Source organism: Scyliorhinus torazame, chromosome 2 (genome assembly GCF_047496885.1).
Source record: "Scyliorhinus torazame isolate Kashiwa2021f chromosome 2, sScyTor2.1, whole genome shotgun sequence".
In the NCBI taxonomy this organism is placed as follows: Eukaryota; Metazoa; Chordata; class Chondrichthyes; order Carcharhiniformes; family Scyliorhinidae; genus Scyliorhinus; species Scyliorhinus torazame.
In genome coordinates this window covers 157,956,377-157,981,294 of record NC_092708.1, presented here as the reverse complement: position 1 = coordinate 157,981,294, position 24,918 = coordinate 157,956,377, and the positions used below count along the sequence as shown (strand labels likewise).

Here is a 24,918-nt window from a genome sequence, read left to right as displayed (position 1 = left end):
GGAACTCAATGATAATGGGGAGGTCCAGGTGGGAGTGGTCTGGGAGGCGCTGAAGGCAGTGGTTAGAGGGGAGCTGATATCAATAAGGGCACATAAAGGAAAGCAGGAGAGTAGGGAACGGGAGCGGTTGCTGCAAGAACTTTTGAGGGTGGACAGGCAATATGCGGAGGCACCGGAGGAGGGACTGTACAGGGAAAGGCAAAGGCTACACGTAGAATTTGACCTGCTGACAACGGGTACTGCAGAGGCACAGTGGAGGAAGGCACAGGGTGTACAGTACGAATATGGGGAGAAGGCGAGCAGGTTGCTGGCCCACCAATTGAGGAAAAGGGGAGCAGCGAGGGAAATAGGGGGAGTGAGGGATGAGGAAGGAGAGATGGAGCGGGGAGCGGAGAGAGTGAATGGAGTGTTCAAGGCATTTTATAAAAAATTATACGAAGCTCAACCCCCGGATGGGAGGGAGAGAATGATGGGCTTCCTGGACCGGCTGGAATTTCTCAAGGTGGAGGAGCAGGAAAGGGTGGGACTGGGAGCACAGATTGAAATAGAGGAAGTAGTGAAAGGAATTAGGAGCATGCAGGCGGGGAAGGCTCCAGGACCGGATGGATTCCCAGTTGAATTTTACAGGAAATATGTGGACTTGCTCGCCCCGCTACTGATGAAGACCTTTAATGAGGCAAAGGAAAGGGGACAGGTGCCCCCGACTATGTCTGAGGCAACGATATCGCTTCTCCTAAAGAAGGAAAAGGACCCGCTGCAATGCGGGTCCTATAGACCTATTTCCCTCCTAAATGTAGACGCTAAGATTCTTGCCAAGGTAATGGCAATGAGGATAGAGGATTGTGTCCCGAGGGTGGTCCATGAGGACCAAACTGGGTTTGTGAAGGGGAGACAGCTGAATACGAATATATGGAGGCTGCTAGGGGTAATGATGATGCCCCCACCAGAGGGGGAAGCGGAGATAGTGGTGGCGATGGATGCCGAGAAAGCATTTGATAGAGTGGAGTGGGATTATCTGTGGGAGGTGCTGAGGAGATTTGGTTTTGGAGATGAATATGTTGGATGGGTGCAGCTGTTGTATAGGGCCCCAGTGGCGAGTGTGGTCACGAATGGACGGGGATCTGCATACTTTCGGCTCCATAGAGGGACAAGGCAGGGATGCCCTCTGTCCCCATTATTGTTTGCACTGGCGATTGAGCCCCTGGCAATAGCATTGAGGGGTTCCAAGAAGTGGAGGGGAGTACTTAGAGGAGGAGAAGAACACCGGGTATCTCTGTATGCGGATGATTTGTTATATGTAGCGGACCCGGCGGAGGGGATGCCAGAGATAATGCGGACACTTCGGGAGTTTGGAGAATTCTCAGGATATAAACTGAACATGGGGAAAAGTGAGTTGTTTGTGGTGCATCCAGGGGAGCAGAGCAGAGAAATAGAGGACTTTCCGCTGAAGAAGGTAACAAGGGACTTTCGTTACTTGGGGATCCAGATAGCCAAGAATTGGGGTACATTGCATAGGTTAAATTTAACGCAATTGGTGGAACAAATGGAGGAGGACTTCAAGAGATGGGACATGGTATCCCTGTCACTGGCAGGGAGGGTGCCAGCGGTTAAAATGGTAGTCCTCCCGAGATTTCTCTTTGTGTTTGAGCCTCCCGGTGGTGATCACGAAGGCTTTTTTCAAAAGGATCGAAAAGAGTATCATGAGTTGTGTGTGGGCCGGGAAGACCCCGAGAGTGAGGAAGGGATTCTTACAGCGTAGTAGGGATAGGGGGGGGCTGGCACTACCGAGCCTAAGTGAGTACTACTGGGCCGCCAATATCTCAATGGTGAGTAAGTGGATGGGAGAAGAGGAGGGAGCGGCGTGGAAGAGATTGGAGAGGGCGTCCTGTAGGGGGACTAGCCTACAAGCTATGGTGACGGCCCCATTGCAGTTCTCACCGAAGAAATACACCACAAGCCCGGTGGTGGTGGCGACTTTGAAAATTTGGGGACAGTGGAGACGGCATAGGGGAAAGACGGGAGCCTTGGTGGGGTCCCCAATAAGAAATAACCATAGGTTTGCCCCGGGGAGAATGGATGGGGGATTTGGAATATGGCAAAGAGCAGGAGTAACGCAACTGAAAAGATCTGTTTGTGGATGGGAAGTTCGCAAGTCTGGGAGCGCTGACTGAGAAATATGGGTTGCCCCAAGGGAATGCATTCCGGTATATGCAACTGAGGGCTTTTGCGAGGCAACAGGCGAGGGAATTCCCGCAGCTCCCGACGAATGAGGTGCAGGACAGAGTGATCTCAAAGACATGGGTGGGGGACGGTAAGGTGTCAGATATAAAATGGGAAATGAGGGACGAGGGGGAGATTATGGTAGATGAGCTGAAAGGGAAATGGGAAGAAGAGCTGGGGGAGGAGATTGAGGAGGGGCTGTGGGCGGATGCCCTAAGTAGGGTAAACTCATCGTCCTCGTGTGCCAGGCTAAGCCCGATTCAATTTAAGGTGTTACACAGGGCGCATATGACTGGAGCACGGCTCAGTAAATTTTTTGGGGTAGAGGATAGGTGTGCGAGATGCTCGAGAGGCCCAGCGAATCACACCCACATGTTCTGGTCATGTCCGGCACTACAGGGGTTCTGGGTGGGGGTGACAAAGGTGCTTTCGAAAGTAGTGGGGGTCCAGGTCGAACCAAGCTGGGGGTTGGCTATATTTGGGGTTGCACAAGAGCCGGGAGTACAGGAGGCGAGAGAGGCCGATGTTTTGGCCTTTGCGTCCCTAGTAGCCCGGCGCAGGATACTGTTGATGTGGAAGGAAGCCAAGCCCCCGGGTGTGGAGACCTGGATAAATGACATGGCAGGGTTTATAAAGCTGGAACGGATTAAGTTTGTCCTCAGGGGATCGGCTCAAGGGTTCACCAGGCGGTGGCAACCGTTCGTCGAATACCTCACAGAAAGATAGAGGGAATGGAAAAGAAGAAGGTAGCAGCAGCAGCCCAGGGGGGGAGGGGGGGAGGAACCAGAAGGACTCGGTGTTGTTAATATATACGTATAATATGTATAGGTCGTTGCTATAAATAATTGTATATTGGACTGTTAAATCATATTTTTGGGAGAGTGCTTATCTGAGACAAGGCAGTTGCCATTTAGTTTTGTTTTCGTTTTTGTTATATATTATTTATTCTTTGTTTATAAAACAGGTCATTGTTATTTATACGGTTATATTATTGTGTAAAGGATACACAATGTACTGTGATGGTTGACCAAAAATTTTCAATAAAATATTTTTTAAAAAATAAAAAAATTGGAGAGGGTGAAATTCGCCTTGAGAGGGTCGGTACAAGGGTTCTTTAGGCGGTTGCAACAGTTCTTCGACTTTCTGGCAGAATGATAGACATTGGTCAATGGCAGCAACAGCTGGGGAGGTGGGGGGGGGGTTTACTTTATTTTTGTTTATGTTATTTACACTGGAAGGGTCTGAGGGGGTGTATACACCTGTTGTCTTAAGTCGGTTAATGTTAATTTATTATTTAGGTATGGGGGGGGCGGGGTTTGGGGGGTTGCTTTTTTAGATTGTGTTTTGTACTTACCCCTGTTGGGTTCTTTTTTCTTTCTCATTTTGTTATTGATATTTTATGAAAACCTTTAATAAAAATTTTTTAAAAAGGAACAAAGAACAATACATCACAGGAACAGGCCCTTCGACCCTCCAAGCCTGTACCCGTCATGATATCAACCTTTACCAAAACCCTCAGCACTTCCTTGTGCCATATCCCTCTATACCCATCCTATCCATGTGTTTGTCAAGATGCCTGTTGAATGCCGTATGTATCTGCTTCCACAACCTCCCCTGGCAACGCGTTCCAGGCACTCACCACCCTCTGCGTAAAGATTAAGTTTGAAGATTTAAAGTGTTCCTTTTAGTGCAGTTCTACACGGAACAGCAAAGTGATTAAGTTTGCAACATTTTGAGCATGTTTTTCCAAGTGCTGGGCATTTTTTATGTGGGTGGGAGTGTCCACAGCGTCCACACGTCATGACGTTGCTTTCGTCACGCGCAAATTGTTTTCACGCATGCACAGATTGGTCTTCATCCAAATCACGTTGTTTGGTTAAGTGCACATGTGAAGGTCGGGCATGCGCATGCGCAATATGATTGGCGTCTGAAACGCGCATTTTTCTGAACTGCGCCACAGATCCAACGCAGTCGGCCTCGAGGTGCGTTTTTGTGCCCTTCTTATATCAGAACTTCAGAGTACTGATTTTTAGATAATTCATTCATTCGACACATTTCAATAGCATCTTCTAATTTCAAATCTTTTTGCCTTAATAAACGTTCTCTAAGTTTCTCATCTGTGATGCCAAAAATTATTTGATCTCTGATCATACAGTTTGACAATATAGAGAGATTACGGGCGAGGTTCTCCGATATTGAGGCCAAGTGTTCGCACCGTCATGAACGCCGTCGCGTTTCACGACTGCGCAAACAGGGCCCGGGCCCGACCTATTCTGGCATTCGTGAATATCGCGGTTCACGACACCCCAGCCTCCTTCGCCGCACCAACCCACGCATGCGCAGTTGGGGCAGTTCAATCCTACGCATGCGCAGTTGGGCCGTGCCATCCTGCGCATGCGCGGGGAACTTCTTACGTGTGCCGGCCCCGACCCAACATGTGGTCGATGTTCAGGGGCCGGCCGCGCAAGGAAGTAGGCCTGGGGTGGGGGTGGGGGGGAAAAAAAGAGGCCGGCCCGCCGATCGGTGGGCCCCGACCGCGGGCCAGACCCCATCGGAGGCCCCCCCGGTGAAGGAGCTTCCCCCCCTCCCCCCCCCCCCCCCCCCCCCAGTGTTTCCGCAGAGTTCCCACCGGCAGCAACCAGGGGTGAACGGCGCCGGTGGGACTGTCATCTTGTACCGGCCACTTGACCCATCCGGACCGGAGAATCGCCGCTCACCGTTTGCGCCGATTATCCAAGCGGCCTGGCACAATTCTCGCAGCGCTGGTTTTGCGGGGGGGGGTGGGAGAATCGAGTGCAGATGTCGGGGTGGCATGGCGCGACTCGCGCGGCACCATCGGGAAAGTGGAATTATATTACATATTAAACACTTGTGCACAATCATTATGATGCCTCTGTCACTTTCTTCCACAATGTGGACTTAAATCCAAACCTTTGGCCCATGTCTCCAGGCATCTCCCCCTCCCCATGGCACCTACCCACCCTCATGCCGTGGACATGTCCCCGGAACTGTGTCCCATCCCCAGAAGTGTGTCCCATCCCTTGGGAGTTCGGAAGTTGGTTGTTGCGTGTGTAGTGTTGCCTCCCGCAGTGTTCAGGCACTGTCCAGGCATCAAGGTGTGATTGGGATGCTAGGCAATGACTCCCACATGCTACATGGCCCGCCCACCCATTGGAATCCACTTGGTTGTGTGAAGTGCTCACTTAACCACAATTGCCAATTCCCTATTAGAGATAGCCTTCAGCCGCACGGCCAGAGGCACGGGCAGTCAGCGGGAGTTATAAGTGGTCATTGGGGCAGACGGGCAGGGACAAGGGTTGCTCCCGGAACTGGTACACATGATCCAGGGGTTGGCATGGTGTGGTTGCCCCTGCAACCTCCCATGGCAGTCCACCCCTGCAGAGGGTTTCCCACCCCCAGCTGAGGTCCCCCACCTCTGCCGAGCGCAGGGGTGGCAGAGCCTAGTGCCCCCGGGCTCTTTGCCTGGAAGCAAAAATGTCTCCTCACCTCCTCACAGAAGCTCTTTCGCTAGGTTCATGTTTTTAAAAAGGGGTACTAATCAGTACCAGCGTGACCACTTGCTGGTGAGGCCAATGAATGACAGGAGATTATTGGATATGGGGTGGCTCCCATTAATTGTATTCCTGCCACGCGGCGGGATCTAATTTCACCTACGGGAGTGGGCCAGTTGCATTGCCTGGCGCGGTTCTTGTTTTTGGCCTCTCCTGCTATTCGCCGGCCTCGTTTCACTTGAGCGATAGCGTAATGAGGCCGGAGAATCGCACCCATGTTCACCAATGGTGGAGCAATTACAATTAGGATTGCTAGAGAGGCCAACATTTGACTAATGCAGACATCTCAGAAGGTTCTGGGCTGTAGGAGATTGAAGAGCTAGGGAAGAGTGAAGCTGTGGAGGAATTTGAAAACCAGGCTCAGAATTTTATAATTAAGGTATCGTTTAACTTGGAGCTGATGAAGGCTAGCGAACACATGATGTTGGGTGAATGAGACAAATTGTGAATTTAGACACAGGCAGCAGTGTTCTGGATGAACTCCATTTCGAAATGTAGAATGTGGGAGGCCAACCAAAAGTGCTTTGGAAAACCAAACGTGCTTCAGAATAGTCAAATCTAGAGGTAACAAAGGCTGGGGTGAAATTAGAGGATGTTACAGAGGTCTACGTGATAGAGCAGGTATGATATATGGGACCAAAAATGGTACCAAAGTCCTAGCTCCTCCGCATATCTTTGAGAGAAATTGTTACTTTTGTATTTACTTATAAATGGCAATAATAAATTAAAATATATGAAAGTAAGGGAAGCATATATGACTTCATAATGGGAACTTTGTTATATCTGTGTGCCCTGATCCAAGTGTTCCCTGTCTTCTAACTCCACTTGAACTACACTGGACTTTACTCTCCATGAAACACCATGGATAATCAACCAATGCTGTTAAAAAGTAAGTTAACCATAGTTAACATCATATAGCAAACTCAACACTCTATAGATACACAATAATCATGCCGTCAATAAAAAATATAAAATGCTCAATAGATCAGTTTAATTGCATTAAGAACATTGGCAGTAAACAGTCTTGATTTTAAGGAAATATAAATAAAGTAATTAAACCTTCATATTTGAGTCTTGCTATTTATTTTAAAGTTGCAGTCGTATTGTACACATTTTATTAGAGCCACCCCTCCAATAAAATGACAAATATAGAATTTAGTACAAAATGACGTAATAATTTTGTACTAATTACTGAAATAAACCTATCACCTTTGGAAAGTAACACTAAAATACAACTTCGGAGTATTCTTAAATTAGTGGGCAGTTGAGTTAAATTATTAAAGGATTTCTTTAATATGTTTAATAAAGCTCTGGCCTAATTCTACATGACCTCTGATTCAACACTTAATTATTGGATCAAAAGGTAAATGGTGTTGAGAGAATCTGATATGATTAGTGTATATTTGATAACAGGAAGTTAATTGGAAATATGTTTATGTTCTAAGAGTTGATCATAATGCCCTCATTTTTGAATTTATTCCCTGACCTACAGGTGACCCTGCTAAACTTTATGATTACCACTGAGGGGATGCAAGACCAGCTTCTTGGTATAGTGGTGGCCAGAGAAAGGCCTGACTTGGAAGAGGAGAAGCAGGCTTTAATTTTGCAAAGTGCAGAAAACAAAAGGTAAATACAAACCTTATATAGCAATATATATCACATCCTATTTCTGCACTTCATGTGATTAAAGCAGTGATTTTGAACTAAATGCTGCTTTTGTTATACGAGAATTTTAAAGGAATAATTGTATAAGCACTGCGATCAAAAGCAGTAAAACAGTGTAATAATTTGAACATGCATGTTTGTGGTGCCACCATGCCATTTTGGCAATAGAAAATTAGTGCATTGCAATGATTGGTGTAGAGCAAAATGCTTTGACATTGTGTCATATCCACCAATGCTTCCCCCTCCCATCCCCATGACAGCTGGAGTACTAGAAGAAGTCCACTGATCACACCACTTCAGCCAATGGAAGTGGAAGCATTCATCTTGCAACATTTATTATAGTGCAACAATGCACTATAATAAACATGTGTATCACCCATGTTTCCCTATATCGTGTTGAAAACACCTAGAACTTGCCAGAAATCTGCAAGCGATACACAACAACGTTTACATCTCCTTCCTTATACCACATGTTCTTTCACTTAAGTACAGCTCCTGCAGCACAAGTATAGTGTATTATCAAAATACACCCTCCAATGCCTAAAGTCACATTTGTCAATATTCTGCACATCGAACTATTGGTCCTTTGTACTTTATGAAGGAATCCACCACACACTTTGACTTGTCTAAACCAGAATCTTTTATTGAGTCTCGTGTGGTAAGATAGCAATCTGATACAGAGCACGTTATCATGGAGTCTGCTAACTACTCCTCTGGAACTTGCACTGACCATTCACATGTCCGTCTTATTACCCTCTCAATCTTCTTCTGAAGATGGCCGGGTGTGTCTCCCCTTATATCGGAGTCACAGGTCACATAACCTTGGTCTAGGTGTCTGTACCACCACCTGGTGGTTAGAGGTTGCACACCTTCCAACTATGGTACAGCCCATAGGCATATCACCACATCACCCTTTCTAACAAAGCATTAAGATAATTTTTTTAACAGGTAACATTAAACTTCATACATTCATTATATGTAGCTGGTAGAGTGAACGAGTTTTACTAAAGTGTCCATGGACACATGCTGACAAGTGTCTATTTCCTTTGTACAGCTTTTATTCTTTCAAATTGTTGCCCACCTCAGAGCCTGGTTTGCTTTCCGGAGTCTTGCTTCTTTTACGCTTCGCCCGGTGCCTTTGAAAGGCCTGTTTCCATGCTTGTGTTACCAGTCGCTTTCTCTTCTGCTTTCTTGCATGATGTTTCTTGCAATTTTCGGCTGTTTTCATTGCTGGTTTTTTGGTGGGATGAGGTAGTCCTCCCAGTTTTCTCCTCTTCTTTTCTCTTACGTTTTTGGATACGGTGATGTATTTTGGTGTGTCTTTGTTTTGGTTTTGTTTGTTTTCTTTGTAGCAACCTCTGGAATGGCACTGGCTGTCGTGGGTGTTCAGTTGTTTGCAAAGGTTTAGGCATCGCATCATCTCTGGGTGATGTAACCACACCCACTTCTGCGGCTTCATTGACACGCTGGATCACATCCGTTTCTAGTGGTGGCATGAAGGATAGAACTGGGGTTGGCGGTTTCACCTCTTCTTGGCGTGGTGGAGCATCGGTGACTTGATCTTCATCACTGGAGATGACTATACTTTCTGGCTGAGCTGATCCAGGCATTGGGTCTTCTTCATCAAACTCACAAATGTGCAAGTGGGCTGTGGAGCTGCATAATGAGGTTGACTCGAAGGATGACCTTGTGACTATGTCAGAGTTGCCTACTATTGCATTCTCCACGTCGAAGTAATCAGCATCTTCATCAGTGTCGTCGACTGCTTGGGAGTAAATTACCAGAGCCATTTCAAGGGCTTGTAACTGGTCACCACATACCACTGGAGGCCAGTTTTTCCAAGATTGGAACGACTTCTGGCATCTCTGGTTCGATCAAGAGCTGATCTTCGGTTGTATCAGCAGCTTCAATTTGTACATGCGCAATATCCAAACTCCCGCTCTCCACAGGGTCCAGCACGGTCTGGCGTCCCCGGTGACCATCTCATCATTGCTTGCAGACCACTGGAGCTGTGCCACTGGAGCCTCATCTGTGCTGCTTGAGATGAGATGTGCAAGCAGCTCCTAGTGTTCGTCATCCGTCTCACATTCCACATCATCACTTTCTGCATTACTGTCGACTACTTTGAGCAGATTTTTGTAGTAATCGTCCTTGGATTCAGCTCATCGTCAGTCTTTTCACCTGAAAATATAACTTTGCATGCGGAATTATTTGTTCACGAAATAGAGCACCAAGTTCAAAATCACCCTTTTGTTTGGCCGCCCAAGCTTGGCTTAAGGTTCCACTCTGTGGAACTTCATTGGGACTGAAGAAATTGAAGAATGATTAATTTGTTTCAGTTCTTGGGCGAGATTCCCCGACCCCCCTGCCAGGTCGGAGAATCGCCGGGACCTGCCGTGAATCCCGCCCCCGCCGGTTGCCGAATTCTCCACCACCGGATATTCGGCGGGGGCGGGAATCGCGCCACGCTGGTTGGCGGGCCACGCCTCGCGATTCTCCGGCCCGGATGGGCCGAAGTCCCGCCGCTAAAATGCCTGTCCCGCCGGCGTAGATTAAACCACCTACCTTACCGGCGGGACAAGGCAGCGCGGGCGGGTTCCGGGGTCCTGGTAGGGGCGCGGGGTGATCTGGCCCCGGGGGGTGCCCCCGCGGTGGCCTGGCCCGCGATCGGGGCCCACCGATCCGCGGGCGGACCTGTGCTGTGGGGGCACTCTTTCCCTTCCGCCTTCGCCACGGTCTCCACTATGGCGGAGGCGGAAGAGACTCTCTCCACTGCGCATGCGCGGTAATGCCGTCAGCGGCAGCTAACGCTCCCGCGCATGCGCCGCCCGGAGATGTCATTTCCGCGCCAGCTGGCGGGGCACCAAAGGCCTTTTCCGCCAGCTGGCGGGGCGGAAATTCATCTGGCGCCGGCCTAGCCCCTTAAGGTTGGGGCTCGGCCCCCAAAGATGCGGAGCATTCCCCACCTTTGGGGCGGCGCGATGCCAGACTGATTTGTGCCGTTTTGGGCGCCAGTCGGCGGACATCACGCCGTTTCCGGAGAATTTCGCCCCTTGTCACTGTTCTTGAAGTGCTTCAACCTTTGTGCTTTGGTTTTGTTTGAATTGTTCTCATCGTTACATTTTTGCCCTCCCTCCAGTCGATTGTGCAGCCGATGATTTGTAGTTCAACAAAGAACGAATTTAGCAGCCTTGAGTCCAACTGATCACCTCATTCATGAAATACTCATTAGGCCCGAATGTGAACTCCAGAGTGAAGCTCTACGGCTTTCCGTTCTCTCTCTATTTAACACTCACATATCGCAGATGCTTTAAAACGTGTTCATCATGATCTTGTATCATGCCATTGAGCCTGTGCACGTTCTTCAAGACTGTTAACCAGAAATGCAGAGTGCTCACCGGCAGTTCCGTCCCCTTGTCTGGTTTGGCATCCTCCACTAGGATTTCGTCTAATTCCTCATACACCGTAATGCCTTGCAGTGATTCACTGTGCTCAGGTGACCAGCTATCTTCTAGGGTATTTAGTCGCTCGACAAGATTCAGGACTTCACATGATTTGAACAGCCACCAGTTCTCATCTATGTTACCTCCCCTCTTTTGTGCCCTTCAAGATGTGCCACAGAAACCAAATGGACCCAAATCCCACTGCTTTTTTACTATGCAAAATCCTGGGTGGGATTTTCCCATATTTGTTCAGAATGGCAGCTCTGACTGAAACCAGGCATGTAGTTCTCCAGCTGTACAGCAAGTTTTTAGCCCATCTAGATCTTGAACGTCTCTGAAATTTAAAAAAAACCACCCAGAGCATCTTCTCTGAGGTCATTAATTAATTCGATCTCATTACACAATACCAGGTCTAGTATATCCGGCTCTTTGGTTGCCACAAGTGCAAATGGGCTGAATAGGTGAAGAGTGGAACTTGTGCCTATCATTGTAGGGATATCCTGCCCTTGGCACATTTGTTCCAACAGTGTCAAGAGCACATTAATGGGCGCTGGGTGGTTCTGTCTTAGTGCTCAAAAAGGCATCTCCAATGATGGAATGCCCCCCCTTCCTTCCCACCCTTAAAAAAAATCAGGTTGCCCACGCCAAACATTTTATGCCATTGACAGTGCATTATTGGAGTCAATTGGCTTGGTAGCAAGCCCAGTTGATACTTGATTATCTATTTAAATATAATGGGCAGGCTGCTGATTTCAAAGCCTGTCCACCCCTGTGTTTTAGGGGTGAGTTTGGTGTTGGGAGGAATGTGGTGGGTTGGGTACCCGTCTTATTGTACATGCTCCCCTGCCAAAAACATGCCTGGTGGGTCACAAAATGCAGCCCATGATCTTCCAAATTGCTAAATATCAGTTGAATTCACAGTCTTGTTTAATTGAAGGAAATACATTAGTGTAATAAGCACACCCATATTTATTTGAAGTCATTTCATTTTTTCAGGCTGCTTAAAGAAATTGAGGATAAGATTCTGGAAATTCTCTCATCCTCAGAAGGAAATATCTTGGAAGATGAGACTGCCATAAAGGTTTTATCTTCGTCAAAGGTTCTTGCCAATGAAATAACCCAAAAGCAAGCTGTAGCCGAGGAGACAGAAAAGAAAATTGATGCTACTCGAATGGGCTACCGACCTATTGCAATACACTCTTCCATCCTATTTTTCTCAATTGCTGACCTTGGCAATATAGAGCCCATGTACCAGTATTCCCTGAATTGGTTTATCAACCTTTTTGTCATGTCTATAGAAAATTCTGAAAAATCTGACGATCTATCAGAGAGGTATGGTAAAACTTGGTTTAATTTTGAATAATTTAACAAGATATTGGGGAAACGTTAACTTTTGGAAGATCAGAAAACTGATGGCATTTGAGCAGCTGATTGTCCCTTTAGATTGGCGTCAAGGAAAATTGAACAAATTGTTTAACAAGCAACTGATTTAATACCACCAATTTTCTGTTCCTGCCCAAGTTTGAAGTTATCCCAATTCATTTGCTGCATCTAATTGTTTCTTAATTGATTCCAGGATTTCACCACCATCACTTGGCTTGAAAATCCAGTCCAAGTGTTGATCACTAAGAACTTCCTGATATCAGTTGTTAAAATTACCATCTATTAGTTTGCACTTGTATCTTTCTGACATTCTACCATGCTCTCGTTTAAGATTAAATTCCAGATTAATCTTTTAAATGGCATTTACTGTATTACAAATATTAAAAGATTACTTTTCAGATGCTACCTTTCTGGCTGAAGGTTTATTCTGCCTTTCAGCATTGGTAGGATTTTCCTTCTGGGATTGGGAAGCTGATATCAGGACCGTTTCCAGGTACAGACACCACCCCAGTAGCAAAGGACTTACTGGCCCCAATTTTAAGGACTGTTTATTGGGTGGAGTGAGGGAAACAGGAAAGATAGAGGGTTGGAACTAGGGGGCAGAACTGTACCTTGCAGCACTGGCTGTCCACCTTGATGCAATGGAGGAGAGCAGGAGGGTGCTCTTTCCAGAGAGTGATGGGAAAGACCACTCTTCCAAACAAGGCAGGCGTGGAGAGATATTGCAGATGAAGTGCGGTCAGGAGGAACAGAGTTCAGTTCCAGAAGAGGTTCAATTACCTTATTCACATTGGCAAATGGTGAAAGGGGTCAAAAACCAAAAACTCTGGCAGAGCCACTCAACGTGTGACCTCCACCTACATGTCGCCACAGGAAGTCTCTGAAATGCGTACTTGATGGAAATTGTTGATTTTTCTTGTGCAATTGATGGTAAAACCTACGGGAATAACAGCAATTTAAATAATGTGTACTTGTGTTTTTATATGTACATGCTTTAATATGTAATTTATCTCTCAACACTTGTTAGGCTGAAGATCCTAGAAAAGTATTTTACGTACTCATTGTATGTGAATGTGTGCCGATCGCTCTTTGAAAAGGACAAATTGCTGTTCTCATTTTGCTTGACGATAAACCTATTGAGGCACGAAGGACTGGTCAGTCCTTTATTTTTTAATAATAACCTAATATATGTGAAAGTTATACTTTGGGAACATTCTGAAGTAAAGTTTAAGGCAATTATAGTATTTGTTTCTTTTCAATCAGCATTCCTGTAAGAGATTATTATTTTTTATGCACAGCTGTGAAGAAAATGACATTTATTTTTCAATAGTCTTAAAAAGCTTTTGTTCCTGCAACATGGCATTGCTTTTGTAAAACATTTACTATGCAGCCCCATGGTGGTCATCTCAAATCCCAACATATGGGACGGGATTCTCCGACTCCCCACCGTGCCGGAGAATCGCCGGGAGGCGGTGTGAATCCTGCCCGCACCCGGCGGGGGTGGGAATTGCGCTGCGCCGGTCGACGGCCACTGGCAGGCGGCCCCCCCCGGCGATTCTCCGGCCCGATTTGGGCCGAGCAGCCGCCCGCATAAATTATGCCGGTCCCGCCAGCATAAATTAGACCTGGTACTTACCGGTGGGACCTGGCTCTGCAGGCGGCCTCGGGGTCCTTGGGGGGGGGGGGGGCACCGTGGGATCTGTCCTCGGGGGGGCGCCGTGGGATCTGACCCCGGGGGCTGCCTCCACGGTGGACTGGCCCGCGATCGGAGACCACCAATCCACGGGCGGGCCTGTGCCGTGGAGGCACTCTTTCCCTCCGCACCGGCTGCTGTGGACCTCCGCCATGGCCGGTGCAGAGATGAACCCCCCTGCGCATGCGCTGGGATGGAGCCAGCACACGCTGGCGCTGGCCCTTTGGCACCAGTTGGCGTGGCGCCAAGCCCCTCCCACGCCGGTTGGCTCGGCGCCAAACCGCTCCGCACCTTCCAGGCGGCCCGACGCCGGAATGGTTCACGCTACTCCTCTGCGCCGGGACCGCCCGCCCCGCCGGGTAGGGGAGAATCCCGCCCATGATTCTTTTTAGCATGCAAGACCTTGGGCGAGGTTGGAGAATCGCCGGGGGCTGGCGTGAATCCCGCCCCCGCCGGTTGCCGAATTCTCCGGCACCGGATATTTGGCGGGGGCGGGAATCGCGCCGCGCCGGTTGGCGGACCCCCCCCGGCGATTCTCCGGCCCAAATGGGCCGAAGTCCCGCTGCTAGAATGCCTGTCCCGCCGGCGTAGATGAAACCACCTACCTTACCGGCGGGACAAGGCGACGCGGGTGGGCTCCGGAGTCCTGGGGGGGGGGGGGGCGTGGGGCGATCTGGGCCCGGGGGGTGCCCCCACGTTGGCCTGGCCCGTGCGCGATCGGGGCCCACCGATCCACGGGCGGGCCTGTGCCGTGGGGGCACTCTTTTCCTTCCGCCTTTGCCACGGTCTCCACCATGGCGGAGGCAGAAGAGACTCCCTCCATAGTGCATGCACGGGGGTGCCGTGAGTGGCCGCTAACGCTCCCACGCATGCGCCGCCCGGAGATGTCATTTCCGCGCCAGCTGGCGGGGCACAAGAGGCCGTTTCCGCCAGCTTGCGGGGCGGAAATTAGTCCGGTGTGGGCCTAGCCCCTTAAGGTTGGGGCTCAGCCCCCCAAGATGCGGAGGATTCCGCACCTTTGGGGCGGCGCGATGCCCGACTGATTTGCGCCGTTTTGGCCGCCGGTCGGCGGACATCGCGCCGATACCGGAGCATTTCACCTCTGATCGCAAGTATTCTGAAAGTCTAAATAAATCACATCCACTGGTCTCCCTGGTCAACTCTACCAGATTTGTCAAGTATGATTTCCGTTTCGTAAATCTATGCTGACTTTGCCTGATTATACAATTGCTTTCCAAATGCTGTGCTGTGAAATCCTTCATAAATGACTTCTAGCAACTTCCCTACTGCCAACATTAGTCTCACTGGTCTATAGTTCCCTGTTTTCTCTCCATTTGAATAGCGGGCTTATATTAACTACCTTCCAATTTGTAGGAAGCATTCCAGAGTCCAAAGAATTTTGGAAAATGACCACCAATGGATCTACTATTCCTAGGGCCACTTCCTCAAGTACTCTGGGGTGAAGGTTATCAGGCCCTGGAGATTTACCTGCCTACAATTTCCCCCAAACCATGGGCGGAATTCTCCGACCCCCCCGCCGGGTCGGAGAATCACTGGTGGGCGGTGAGAATACCACCCCGCCGCTCCGATGCTGGCTGACGAATTCTCCGGCGCCAGTTTTCGGGCGGGGTTCACACCGCGCTGGTCGGGGGCCGTTGGCAGCGGACCCGGCAATTCTCCGGGCCCCGATGGGCCGAGTGGCCGCGCGTTCCTGGCCAGTCCCGCCGGCATGAAATGGACATGTGTTGGGAGGGCAGCTAGCGGAGTCCTAGGGAGGACATGGGGGGGATCCAGCCCCAGGGGAGGCCCCCACGGTGGCCTGGCCTGCGATCAGGGCCCACCTATCTGCGGGCAGGCCTGTGCCGTGAGGGCACTCTTTCCCTCCGCTCCGGCCTCTGTAGGGCTCCGCCATGGCCGGTGCGGAGAAGAAACCCCCTGCGCATGCGCAGGAAACACAATGGTGGTTCTGCGCAAGCACCAGAACATGCTGACGGTTTTGTGCATGCGCCAGAACATGCCGGCGATTCTGCGCTTGCGCCAACTCGCGCCCACCCACGGCGGCCCTTTGGCCGCAAGGTTTCCGCAACTTCCGGGCAGCACGACGCGGGAGTGGTTCGTGCCGCTCTTGGTGCCGGCGTCGGGCCATCTGGCCAGTTGCGCGAAAATCCCGCCCCATAGCTTTACTAATACTAATTTCCTTCAGCTCCTCACTTAAACTAATGTTTCTCAGAACGTCCGGTGCATTATCCATGTCTTCCTTTGTGGAGACAGAAGGAAACTACAAATCGAGTTCCTCAGCCATTGCTTTGTTCCCCATTATGAATTCCCCTGGTTCTGATTGTAAGGGGTCTGGGTGGCACGGTAGCACAGTGATTAGCACTGTTGCTTCACAGCGCCAGGGACCCGGGTTCGATTCCCAGCTTGGGTCACTGTCTGTGTGGAGTCTGCACCTTCTCCCCGTGGCTGCGTGGGTTTGCAGTGGGTACTCCGGTTTCCTCCCACAAGTCCTTGTTAGGTGAATTGGACATTCTGAAATCTCCCTCAGGGTGCTCGAACAAGCACAAGAATGTGGCGACTAGGGGACTTTCACAGTAACTTTATTGCAGTGTTAATGAAAGCTTACTTGTGACACTAATAAAGATTATTTGCTATCTTTTTCTCTTTGCATATCTATGGAAATTTTTAATGTTCCCTGCTAGATTCTTTTCATGTTGTATTTTCCCCTTCTTAACCAGTCTCTTGCTCTGCCTTTGCTGAACATTAAACTGTTTCCAATCCTCAGGTCTATTGCTTTTTCTTGTTCATTTGTATGCTTCTTCTTTGATTCTACGCAGCACAGTGGTTCACAGCTCCAGGGTCCCAGGTCCGATTCCCAGCTTGGGTCACTGTCTGTCTGTGCAGAGTCTACATGCTCTCCCCATGTCTGCGTGGGTTTCCTCCGGGTGCTCCGCTTTCCTCCCACAGTCCAAAGATGTGCAGGTCAGGTGGATTGGCCATGATAAATTGCTCTTAGTGTCCAAAAAGGTGGGGTGAGGTTACTGGGTTACAGGAATAGGGTGGAGGTGTGGGCTTGGGTAGGGTGCTCTTTCCAAGGGCCAGTGCAGACTCAATGGGCCGAATGGTGTCCTTCTGCACTGTAAATTCTATTATTCTATGATTCTACTATCCCTAATTTCTCTTGTAAACCAAGGTTTGGCCATAGTTCCTTTTCTACTCTTGTGCCAAATAGGAATAAACAACTTTTGGGAGTTCACCTGTTTGTTCCTTGAATGCTACTGGTGTCCCTCCATTCAGTAATTGTGGTGATGTACATCAATGTAAATGCATGTAGGCGAGCTAGACACTAGAGGGAGCACCAGAAACATCACACACACACTCAACCAATAGATCAGTTAGATAGGACACGACCAATGGACATTCACGATACACACAGAGGTGACACAACCACAAGAGGGCATTACACCAACCCATATATAAAGGACACCACACACATGATCTGCCTTTTTCCAGTGGAGACAGTCAGTGAGTATAGACACAGGGTTGATTCAATATTACACCCACCACATGGATTGCAGCAACTGGTTAGTCAGTCTGGGTAGCTATAGTAGGATTAGCAGTAGTGTTGAACCCGAGTAATAGAAGTGTAAATAGTTTAATAAACGTGTTGAAGTTATCTCTACGACTGAACCTTCCTTTGTCACGTGCACCACAAGGAAGCTGCTTATGTTACACCTAGAACATAACAAATCAGTAATGTTTCCCAGTTCATCATAGCCAACTCATGCCTCGTACCATCATAGTTACCTTTATTGAGATTCAGTACCCTGGTCTCAGAATCAACCACCTCACTATCCACCTTGATAAAGAATTATATCATATTATGTCACCCATCCCCAAGGGGTCTCTCACAACTAGATTGCTAACTAATCTTTTTTCATTGCACAATACCCAGTACAAGATGGCCTGTTCCCTTGTTGATTCCTCAACATATTGGTCCAGAAAACCATCCTGTATACACTCCAGAAATTCCTCCTTATTGTACTGTGAGTACTTTGACTCACCCATTCTATATGCAGATTAAAGTCACCCACAATCACAGATTTTCCTTTATCATATGCATCTCTGATTTCCTGTCTAATGCTATTCCCAACATTACCACTACAGCTTGGTGGTCTGTATACCACCCCTACAAATGTATTTATCCCCTAATGGTTCTTAGCTCCACCCATACAAATCCACATCGTCTGTGCTAAAATCTTTCCTCAATATTGTGTCAATATCTTCTTTAAATCAACAATCCAATTCCACCACCTTTTTCTTTCTGTCTGTCCTTCCTCAAAATTGAATAGCCCTCAATGTTTAGTTCCCAGCCGTTGTCACCTTGGAGTCATATCTCCGTTATGCCAGCTATATATTTTGTTCCTCCCCTGTGCAGCAGAGCCAACCATGGTGCTATGAATTTGTCTGCTGCTGTTATTCTCCGAGAGGTCATTCCACTCAACAATACACAGAATGGCATATCTGTTTTGCAGGGGAACAGCCACAGGAGATTCCTGCATTGCCTACCTAGTCTTCTTGCTCTGCCGAGTGGTCACCCATTCCCTTCCTGCCTGTGGAGTCGGAGTCTACAATGTGACCACCTCTCTTCGTGCTATCCACAATACTCTCTTCCTCGCGGATGCTCACCTATGTCCCAGATGCTGCTCCAGCTCCGAAACTCGGGCTTCCAAAAGCTGCAGCTGGGACACTTGCTGCACACAGACTGGTATTGGGAACTGGATGCATCCCTGGCCTCCCACATGAAGCAAGAAGAGCAGACCATGGCTTGGAGCTCTGCTGCCATGTTTTACCCCTTTAAGTTAAATTCATTCATTCAATATCAAACAATACCAACTAGGGCCCATCTTCTTCATTCTTTATTATAATAGAATATATTTCTCATAAACAATGAAGTCTTAACAATTATAACCAACAGTAATAGTAAGTACCTACCCAACTGTACTCACCCAAATAGCTGTTTAGGTTTCCTTAGGAGATTTAAACTTGCACTCTGCTCTTTCTTGCAGTCTTTTAACTACCTGGTGCTGCTCTTAGATTCACTTTTCCTTTACTCCTTTATCCTCCCAGCTTCGTTCCCTGTTATCTTATTTCATTATTTAATTTGCAGCTATTAAAAGACAGTCCCTAATATCAATTACTCACAAACCAATCAGCTTACCACTTCCCTTTGACGTTACTCTTGGATATTTCAAACTCAGCATGCTGTCTGAGCAGTGGCAGCAGGTCCATGGCTCTCCCCTTCCAAAGGCGAGTAATGGTCCTGAACCTCGCACTCCCTTTATCCTCCACTTTCAGAAGAATGTCCCTCACAGGCCCGGTGCTCTCCACTTCTTGAAGAAAATTTCCAAGGAAATTTGTATTCAACTAAGTTATGCCAACCGTGAATATGCAGGAACTTCCTGGAACATTTGTACTGCTTCAAAGGTATATCTGCTGAAAGCTTCAGCCATTCATTTATATTCCGGCTTTGTCAAATGAGCTCTGCAGGGAGTTGTGTAGTAAGCTCTTGTTGCAAAATCACAGTAAACATTGGCATAAGTGCTGACATATAGATACATAGAAGATAGGAGCAGGAGGAGGCCTTTTGGTCCTTCGAGCATGCTCCGACATTTATCATGGCTGATCATCCAACTCATTAGCCCAATCCTGCTTTCTCCCCATAACCTTTGATCCCATTCGCTCCAAATGCTATATCTAGCCACCTCTTGAATATATTTAATATTTCAGCATCAACTACTTCCTGTGGTAATGAATTCCACAGGCTCACCACTCTTTGGGTGAAGAAATGTCTCCTCCTCTCTTGAATCCTCAGACTGTGACCCCTGGTTCTGGACACACCCAACATTGGTAACATCTTCCCTGCATCTACCCTGTCTAGTCCTGTTAGAATTTTATAAGTCTCTATGAGATCCCCCCTCATTCTTCTGAACTCCAGCGAGAACAATCCTAACATAGTCAATCTCTCCTCAGATGACCGTCCCGCCAACGCTGGAATCAGCCTGGTAAACCTTTGCTGCACTCTCTCGAGAGCAAGAACATCCTTCCTCAGAAAAGGAGACTAAAACTGCACACAATATTCTAGGTGTGGCCTCACCAAGGCCCTGTATAATTGCAACAATACATCCCTGCTCCTGTATTCAAAACCTCTCGCAATAAAGGGCAACATACCATTAAGCCTTCTTTACTGCCTGCTACACCTGCATGCTTATCTTCAGCGACTGGTGCACACTCCCCTCTCCCAATTTACCGTTCAGGTAGTACTCTGCCTTCCTGTTTATGCGTCCAAAGTGAATAGCCTCACACTTATCCAAATTATACTGCATCTGCCATTGATTTTCCCACTCACCCAACCTGTCCAGATCATGCTGTAGGATCTTTGCATTCTTGTCACAGTTCACCCTCCCACCCAACTTGATATCATCTGCAAACTTTGAGATGTTACATTTTGTTCCCTCATCACATTTTGTTTCCTCATCCAAATAATTAATATATATTGTGAATAGCCTGTCTGCCAACCAGTTTTCTATCCACCTCAATGCATTTCCCCCAATCCCATGCACTTTAATTTTGCACAATAATCTCTTATGTGGGACTTTGTCAAATGCCTTCTGAAAGTCCAAATACACCACATTGACTGGCTCCCCCTTGTCAACTGTACTAGTTACACCTTCAATGAATTCCAACAGATTTGTCAAGCATGATTTCCCCTTCATTCCTACTCTGACTGATCCTGCCACTGCTATCTAAATGATCCACTATAAAGTCCTTGATAATGGATTCAAGAATTTTCACCACTACCGATGTTAGGCTTACGGTCTATAATTCCGTCTTTTCTCTCTACCTCCCTTTTTGAATATTGGAGTGACATTATCTACCCTCCAATCTGCAGGGATTGTTCCAGAGTCTAGGAATCCCGGAAGATGACCACCAATGCATCCACTATTTCCATAGCCACCTCCTTAAACACTCTGGGATGTAGATTATCAGCCCCTGGGAATTTATCCGCCTTCAATCCCATCAATTTTCCCAGCACTATTTCTCTACTAATATTGATCTCCCTCAGTTCTTCACTCTCACTAAACCTTTCACTCGCCAACATTTCTGGTATCTGATTTATGCCCTATTTTGTGAAGACAGAACCAAAGTATGTATTCAATTGCTCAGCCATTTATTTGTCGCTTATTATGCATTTGCCTGTTTCTGTCTGTAGGGGGCCTACATTTGTCTTTACCAATCTCTTTCTCTTCACATATCTATAGAAACTCTTAGTGTCAGTCTTTACATTCCTGCAAGCTTACTTTCGTACTGTATTTTCCCCTTCTTAATCAATCTCTTGGCCCTTCTTTGATGAATTCTAAACTGCTCCCAATCCTCAGACCTATTATTTTCCTTGGCCAATTTGTATGCTTCTTCCTTGGATTGGATACTATTTCTAATTTCCTTTGTAAGCCATGGATTGGCCTACTACCCTTTTGCTTTTGTACCAGACAGGAATGAACAGTTGCTGCAGTTCCCCCATACGTTCCTTGAATATTTGCCATTGCCTATCCACTGTCATCCCTTTAAGTGACTCGCCCCAATCTATCAAGGACAACTCACATCTCATATCTTCATAGTTTCCTTTATTAAGATTCAGCACCCTAGTCTCCGAATCAATTACTTCACTCGTCATCTTGATAAAAAATTCTATCATGTTATGGTAGCTCATCCCCAAGGGGTATCGCACAGTCAGATTGGCAATGATTCCCTTCTCATTACACAGTACCCAGTCTAAGATGACCTGCTCTCTAGTTGGTTCTTTGATATATTGGTCAAGAAAACCATCCCGTATACACTCCAGGAAGTCTTCCTCTACGGCATTGTGGCTAATTTGATTTGTCCAATCTTTGTGCAGATTTAAATCACCCATGATCACCTTTATTCCCTTATTACATGCATCTCTAATTTCTTGTTTAGTGCCATTCCCAATCTCACCACTGCAATTTGGGGGTCTATATATGACACCCACAAATGTTTTTTGCCCTTGGTATTTCTCAACTCTACCCATACAGACTCCACATTGTCAGACCTAATATCCTTTCTCACTACTGTGTTAATTTCCTCTTTAACCAGCAATGCCACGCCACCACCTTTTATTTTATGCCTGTCCTCCGTAAATACTGAATACCCTGGGACATTCAGTTCCCATCCCTGGTCACCCTGCAGCCATGTCTCCATAATCCCAATTATATCATACCCATTTAAATCTATCTGCGCGATTAGTTCATCCACTTTATTGCAAATGCTCCATGCATTAAGGCACAGAGCATTGAAGTTTGTTTTTTTCACATTGTTGATCTTCCTCCCAATATTTTGTCTGTCGCATAACACTTTTCTTATTCCCTTTTCAATCTTATGTTTTTGTTCTTGCTCCCTCTTTCTCTGACTAAGTAGGTTCCCCTCCTCCTGGCATATTAGTTTAAACCCTCCCCAACAGCGCTAGCAACGCATGCCCCCCCCCCCCCCCCCCCCCCGGCCTGAGGACATTGGTTTCAGTCCTGCCCTAGTGTAGACCGTCCGGTTTGTAATGGTCCCACTTCTCCCAGAGCTAGTTCCAATGTCCCAAAAATCTGAATGCCTCCCTCCTGCACCATCTCTCAAGCCACGTATTCATCCTGTCTATCCTGTCATTCCTACTCCGGCTAGCACGTGGCACTGGTAGCAATCCAGAGATTACTACCTTTGAGGTCCTACTTTTTAGTTTAGCTCCTGACTCCCTAAATTCAGCATATAGGACCTCATCCCATTTTTTACCTTTATCATTGGTGCCTATATGCACCACGACAGCTGGCTGTTCACCCCCTTTAGAATGCCCTGTAGCCACTGAGACATCCTGGGCCCTTGTACCCAGGAGGCAACATACCTTCCTGGAGTCTAGTTTGCGTCCACAGAAATGCCTGTCTACTCCATGTACAATCGAAACCCCTGACACTATAGCTCGACCACTCTTTTTCCTGCCCTCCTGCCCAGCAGAGCCAGCCACGGTGCCATGAACCTGGCTACTGCTGCCTTCCCCGGTGAGCCATCTCCCTCAACAGTATCCAAAATGGTATACCTATTTTGGAGGGAGATGACTGCAGGGGACCCCTGCACTGCCTTCCTACTCTTCCTCTGCTTGTTGGTCACCCATTTCCTATCTCCCTCAGTACTCTTTGTCTGTGGTGTCACCAACTCAGTCAACGTGCTATCCACAATTCCCTCAGCATCGTGGGTTCTCCAATGTAAGTCTATCCACAGCTCCAGAGCTGTCAAGTGGTCTAACAGGAGCTGCAACTGGACACCCTTCTTGCACGTGAAGCAGCCATGGACAGTGGACGTGTCTCCAAAATCCCACATAGCACAAGAGGAGCACAACACGGGTCTGGGATCTACTACCATGTCTTAAACCTTAGGTTAACTTATACAACTACAATGCCCCCCCAAAAATACGATAAATGAAAAGAAAAAGTAAAGAAAAACTACTTACCCGTCACCACTACTTCATAGAATTTACAGTGCAGAAGGAGGCCATTTGGCCCATCGAGTCTGCACCAACTTTTGGATAGAGCACCCTACCCAAGCCCACACCACCCTATCCCCATAACCCAGTAACCCCATTCAACCAACGCGAAGGGCAATTTTGGACACTAAGGGCAATTTAGCATTGCCAATCCACCTACGCTGCACATCTTTGGACTGTGGGAGGAAACCAGAGCACCCGGAGAAAACCCACGCACACAGGGGGAGAACGTGCAGACTCCACACAGACAGTGACCCAGCCGGGAATCGAACCTGGGACCCTGGGACTGTAAAGCAATTGTGCTACCCACTATACTACCGTGCTGCCCCTTACCAGATAGATTGAAATTTAACAGGTCTCCGACTCTGCCCCTGGAGACTTACCAGTCACTTATCTTCCTTATAGTCTCAGCTGCCAGTTTTTCCTCCTCCCAGTTCCACCTAACTCCAAGCGCACTCTCAGTCAGACAAGGCAGCACTGAGCAGATTCTGCTTTTATAGGTTTTAAATTTAAATGCCCTGGAACTAGTTTGAACCAGTTGAATAATTAACTAACCAAACATTGCAGTTGAAATGAAACTCAGCTGACTCCTGTTTCAGAAATGCAACTTTTAATTACCCAAACAAAATAGCTAAATTATCTAATTGAAGACCAAATTTAATGGGGTGGATTCTCCATTGCCTGATGCCGGTAGCAGGCCTCCCGATCCAGCAGAGAATGAAGTGTCATCTGAATCGGAGCCAGGTGGCAGTCCCGTTCCGATGCTCCGATGACCACCGCCGGCAGCTACAAACTACACGCCCCTCAATGGTGGGTGGATGCAAATCAGTGATTTGCACCAATTTACATCTAATTAATGATCTGGAAGCCTAAGTCTTCTTTCCCCACCCCCTCCACCACTCCGTTATGCACTTATCCCCACAGCAGGAATTGGTGCAAGTTTTCCCAAGTTTTTGCAAGTGTGGCCCTGATGCCACAGGCGATCAGTGCATAACTGAGTTGCCCCCCAAAGTCCATCGGAAGGCGCCCCTCAATGTAAACCCTGCCCCCACCTGATCCCCCCTTTCAGACCCCCATTTCAGACCCCTCATCAGCGACCTCCAATCAGAAACCTCCAACAGAGACCCCATCAAAGATGTTTGCCTGAAAGCTGAAGAGCAGTCCAGGCAATAGAGTGGAAAATCACTGCATTTTCATTACCCTTCCCTAACATCTGCTGCCTCAGACAAAAGTATTTAAAGCAGCAGCTGTTACATATGTCAGAGGCTTCCTCGAAAGCCAAGTACACTTCAAAAGGCTTCAAATCCCTTGAAATCCTTTAGAAATGCAAATATTCCATTCAAT

The 24,918-nt window shown here is 47.7% G+C and overlaps 1 protein-coding gene across 1 annotated transcript in view; it reads left to right on the top strand.

Annotated features, from left to right (window-relative positions):
- The window catches only part of dnah7 (dynein, axonemal, heavy chain 7), a 570,689-nt gene that overhangs the window by 426,915 nt on the left and 118,856 nt on the right, over positions 1-24,918 (top strand). Inside the window, exons 49-51 of the mRNA XM_072478629.1 lie at positions 7,285-7,418; positions 11,897-12,232; positions 13,311-13,437. Of these exons, the coding sequence (XP_072334730.1) occupies positions 7,285-7,418; positions 11,897-12,232; positions 13,311-13,437 (597 nt within the window). The remainder of the gene's footprint in view (positions 1-7,284; positions 7,419-11,896; positions 12,233-13,310; positions 13,438-24,918) is intronic.